This window comes from Columba livia, chromosome 21, assembly GCF_036013475.1.
Source record: "Columba livia isolate bColLiv1 breed racing homer chromosome 21, bColLiv1.pat.W.v2, whole genome shotgun sequence".
In the NCBI taxonomy this organism is placed as follows: Eukaryota; Metazoa; Chordata; class Aves; order Columbiformes; family Columbidae; genus Columba; species Columba livia.
The window spans coordinates 8,849,111-8,854,179 of NC_088622.1; the positions used below are offsets into that span (position 1 = coordinate 8,849,111).

General features: G+C 52.2%; 1 protein-coding gene across 1 annotated transcript; it reads right to left on the bottom strand.

Annotated features, from left to right (window-relative positions):
* Window positions 1-506: 506 nt before the first annotated feature.
* On the bottom strand, window positions 507-1,439 carry LOC135575994 (olfactory receptor 14A16-like). The gene has a single exon (XM_065038227.1). The coding sequence runs from the start codon at window positions 1,437-1,439 to the stop codon at window positions 507-509; it is 933 nt and encodes a 310-aa protein (XP_064894299.1).
* Between the last annotated feature and the right edge of the window lie 3,630 nt (window positions 1,440-5,069).

Consider the following 5,069-nt stretch of genomic DNA (forward strand, 5'->3'; position numbering starts at 1 on the left):
AGAAAGGAGTCACCCCAGAGGTGGGTGAACATGCATAGCGAAAGGAAAGAAGGTGCTCTGTGTGTCCTTTGCTCTCCTCTCCAGGTGATCCTGAGAGGTCCTCAGCGGCTCCAAGCCATCCTGTGTCCCCAGGCCAGCACAAAAACCCTGGCCCTTGAGGTCCTCAAGAACTCTTACTGCTCCCACCACAGAGCAGCCTTCCCAGAGCTGGTGCAGGCAAGAAAGTGTTTTCATTTCCCATTCATTCTAACTGTGCTGAGGATGGATCTCAGACTGAAAAAGAAAAGCTATTCTAGATTCATTTATTTCACTTAAATACGAGAAACTGCTCATTTACACGGAGTGTCTTGGTTACACAAGATGTGAGGATACTTAATGGGATGAATAGTGACATTACTTTGAAGACGTCATCACATGGAGAAAAGAAAAAAAAATGCAGAGAAGGAAAGACAAACTTGGCCTGTCATGATGTACATTGGAGCCCTTTGCAGAGGAAAGCAGGCAGCCTATGACTGTTGAAAACACCCAGTCATCAGCTTCCTCAGAGCATCCTTGATCTCTTGGTTCCTCATGCTGTAAATGAGAGGGTTCAATGTTGGAGGTACCACTGAGTACAGAACAGACATCACCAGATCCAGGGATGGCGAAGAGATGGAAGGGGGCTTTAGGTAGGCAAATGCACCAGTGCTAATAAACAGGGAGACCACGGCCAGGTGTGGGAGGCACGTGGAAAAGGCTTTGTGCCGTCCCTGCTCAGAGGGGATCCTCAGCACAGCCCTGAAGATCTGCACATAGGACAGCACAATGAACACAAAACATCCCAAAACAAGAAGACCACTGAAAGCAAGAAGCCAAATTTCCCAGAGGTAGGAGTGTGAGCAGGAGAGCTTGAGGATCTGGGGGATTTCACAGAAGAACTGGTCCACAACATTGCCCTTGCAGAGTGGCAGTGAAAAGGTATTGCATGTGTGCATCCCAGCATAGAGAAACCCAGTGGCCCAGGCAGCTGCTGCCATGTGGACACAAGCTCTGCTGCCCATGAGGGTCCCATAGTGCAGGGGTTTGCAGATGGCAACATAGCGGTCATAGGACATGACTGTGAGAAGGGCACACTCTGCTGATATTGCAAATAAAAGGAGAAAGACCTGAGAAACACAACCTTGGTAAGAGATGTTCCTGGTGTTCCAGAGGTAATTGGCCATGGCTTTGGGGACAGTGGTGGAGATAGATCCTAGGTCGAAGAGGGAGAGGTTGAGGAGGAAAAAGTACATGGGGGTGTGGAGGTGCTGCTCACAGGCTATGGTGGTGATGATGAGGCCGTTGCCCAGGAGGGCAGCCAGGTAGATGCCCAGGAAGAGCCAGAAGTGCAAGAGCTGCAGCTCCCGTGTGTCTGTGAATGCCAGGAGGAGGAACTGGGTGATGGAGCTGCTGTTGGACATTTGCTGCCTGTGGGCATGAGGAACCTGTGCAAGGAGGAAAAGACAGTGACAAGTTAGGGGAGACTTCTCTGAGGAAAATCAAAGCCATTTCCCACATACTCTTCCCTGTCCACACCCCCTTATCCTTTCCCCGACCTTCCTTCAGCTCCGTGTCTGAGCCCTGGGTGGCACTGGCTGGAGGTGTAGTGAGGAGCAGGGCCTGTGCCTGCTGGCTGCTGAGGAGTCAGCCCTGCTCTGCAGCATGGGGTCATGGGAACGGGGAGCAGGGGCCAGACCTGGGGTTCAAAGTTGTCATCTGAAACTGCTGCTAGTGAAGAATGGTCTGTCAGCACCCAAAATATCACAGAAAATGAAACAGGATGGTAAAATGAAGTTTGAGAGGATTGGGTTTTTTACAGCTTCCTGCATATTCCCAGGAGAGTGTTGCTGGGTGTCAGAAACCCTCAGCATTTCTGCTGCACTCAGGGAGAACAGAGCGAGTCCTGTGAGACCAGAGGATGCCTGTGGGTCAGTGCAGAGTGAGGCAGCTGGTCTGTCCCTCTGTCTTGCTCCAGCTGCCCTGGGCTGGCACCTCTCTGAGATGGAGGCTGATCACACTCCCATGTTACCCTGAAAAGCCACCAGGTGCTGCTGAGAGCAGAGGCATCCAGCTCAGACCATGACATGTGTAACCCTTTCCCAAGGTCTCAACACCCCACGTTTAGCCCAGGACACACACGGCTCATTTCACAAACCCAACAGCATTTCCTCTATCATAGCACCTCAGGACTTCTCCATGGGGAATTCAGATAATGCTAAAGTGCTATAGAATAGTTTTGCATCCTGGAGGGAAGCTCACGGCTTGGAAGGAAACCTCAAGGACATAGTAAAGTGTTCTAATGATGGCATTTGATTAAGGGAGACTCAGCTCATTCCCCAGCCCCACAGACTGCATTGCCCACAGCCCCACAGGTCAGAGCAAAGCTGGGACACATGTTCCCATGGACACACCTGCAGGAAAGGACCCACAAGATCAGGCTGTGACTCTGCAGCTGAAACTCCCATCCCCAGAGAGCCTGACAGCAAGAGCAAGATCACAACAACAGTGACCCAGAGCAGTGGAGCAAGAAGGAAAATGCAGTGAGGATGGGTGTGAGAGAGGCCAGGGCAGAGGCAGCCGGGCACTCAGACAGCGTCACCCTTCCCCAGCTGTGCAGCCACCTCCCAGACACCAACACTGCCGGGCAGCTGCTCTCAGCCCCTGTGCTCTGCAGAGGAACTGGAGCTCTGGCTGCACAGGAGCTGCTTCATGCCTTGGAGCCCCCAGCCCTGAGGGCAGAGGCTTTGCTGGGTGGGAGAGGAGGCCAGGGGGCTGCTCACAGGAGGGATCTGCACTGCAGGGGATCATACAGCGTTTTCTCTGTCCTCTCTCCCATAGCAATTCAGGGTTTAATTTCATCTCATTTCTGATAATTTCCCAGCTGCCTGGAGATTCTCCTCCTGGAAGGTGTTTCCCTGTCCATGCCTCTTCCCTGTCAGCACACACAGACCATCCCACCCTCTGTGCCCTCCCCCTGGCCCTACAGATCCTGCCTGTTCACAGGGCACTGCCTGGGGGCATCTTCCTGTTTGCAGGTTGGAAAACAGGACAGGTCAGAGTAAGGCTGACGGGTCCAGCCAAGGTGATGCAGGTGCTGTCCACAGGCAGAGGGGTGGTGAAGGGATGTTCTGAGCCTTCTGGCAGATGTACTGATCACTCAAAGTTGCAGTTCAGGAGTGTCAGTGACTTGTTTAAGCATGAGAGCTCATTTTCATTTTATCCTTTCCTGAATCCCCCACCCCTTGAGAAAGAAAACGGAATAGACAGACTCAGGAAAGCTCCTTATCTGTCTGCTAATCCTTGCATTGATCTTGTCCTTGCGGCATCCCCTTGGAAAAATTGTGGGGGTGATCTGGAACTGTGAGCACCACTGAGCCACACAGCACCCACTGCACTGCACAAGCACCTTTCCTGCCCTGACTGGGGTCACTCCTTCCCCCCACAGCTTCTCCCCACAGCACCGTGGGGATCTCCCTGGGCAAGCTGAGCACTGACCCTGGCAGGCGGCAGAGTCCATGCCCCAGCACAGCCCTGGGGTGCAGGAACCCTGCTCTGCAGGACAGCCCTGGGCAACCCTGGCTGCAGAAACAGCTTCACACACCTGGAGTCATCCTCAGCAGGAGGCACCTACCATGTGTTATCCCTCTGATGCTTTGAGAAGGAAATCCCTGCACTGCTGCATGTCCTCCTTATCTAGACAAGAAGGTCTCTGATAGTTTTACTTACGTATCTTGTTTATTGTCCAAGTGCTAGGAAATCCCACCACGATTTGTAGATGCAATGATGTGCAGCCAGAGACAGACTGTCTTTGAAGATTTCTCTCCTTGTGAACTCACAGCAAATCTCCCACCTTACATTGCCTTTCCCCTCTCTCTGCCTGGCTCCTCTGCCCTCAGCCCTGCTGCGCTTTGCAGAGGAGCTGCTCCTGGGCAGAGCTGTCTCTCTGCAGCGCTGCCGCTTGCCATGAGCTCCCTCTGTCCCAGGAGCCCAGCCCAGCTCAACAGCACAGGAGCAGCACATGATGACCCTTTCTCTGTCCCCTCTGGGCTCCCTTGTGTTCTTCCTGGATCTCCAGGGGAATGGCCCATGAAAAAGTCTGAAATAATCAGTGATGTTTCTTCTCTCACCACTACAGAGACAATTCTTTCCTGCAGTAGTTTTTTTCATATTAAGAAATAATTTTGGCATGAGAAACATATTTTCTTGCCCCATCATTAGACAGGACACCAGGAAGGTTACAGCAAAGGATCTAATTCCTCCAAGCTGGGGGAGGAGTATCTTCAGTTGAATGAATTTAGGCATTTTATTCTGGTTTTATACTCCTAGGTGTAGAGAGACATTCAACAATCTGTGCTCTGTGGCAAAATCATGTCTGTGCTCTGAGCAAAGCCTACGCACACATGGGGTCTTGGACACTTGGTACCAGGTTTCCTGTGGCAGGTCAGAGCCGGGCTGGTGCCACAGCTGGGGTGGTTCAGCCCAGATGTGAGGCAATGTCCTCAGCCAGGGACCTGACGGGGTGGGCTGGAGCTGTCAGTGCTGCAGACAGAGCTGTGACACGGATGGAATAAACTGCCAGGCAGGGTGGCAGGAGTGAGTTCATCTGGTGCTCAAGGACAACAGCCTCCAAGCACAGCAGCAGTCCAGATCAGAACTCAGTCTAGACCTGTAAGGCAATTGAAGGTCCCCATAATGAGCTGTTACTACTGCAGGAACAGTTAAAGGAGAAACAAAGACACTGTGTGGTGACTGATGACTTTCATAAGAGAAAGAGGTGAGAATTTCTGTGTCCTCTTGTTCTCCATCTTGACCAGCAAGTTCTCCCAAGCATCTGTGACTTGAGACAGGAATCTGGAGAACAAGCAGCAGTGAATGGGGATCAAGTCAGGGATCACTGGAACTAACACAATCCTTTCCAGTCTATGGGACAGGAGGGGCAGCACCCCAGGAGCTGAGACAGCAGGACGATGTCACAGTGAGGCCACTCTCCACCATCTTGGAAAGTTCATGGACCAGTGGCAGCTCTCACACAGTGTGTGCACTTCTCAAAA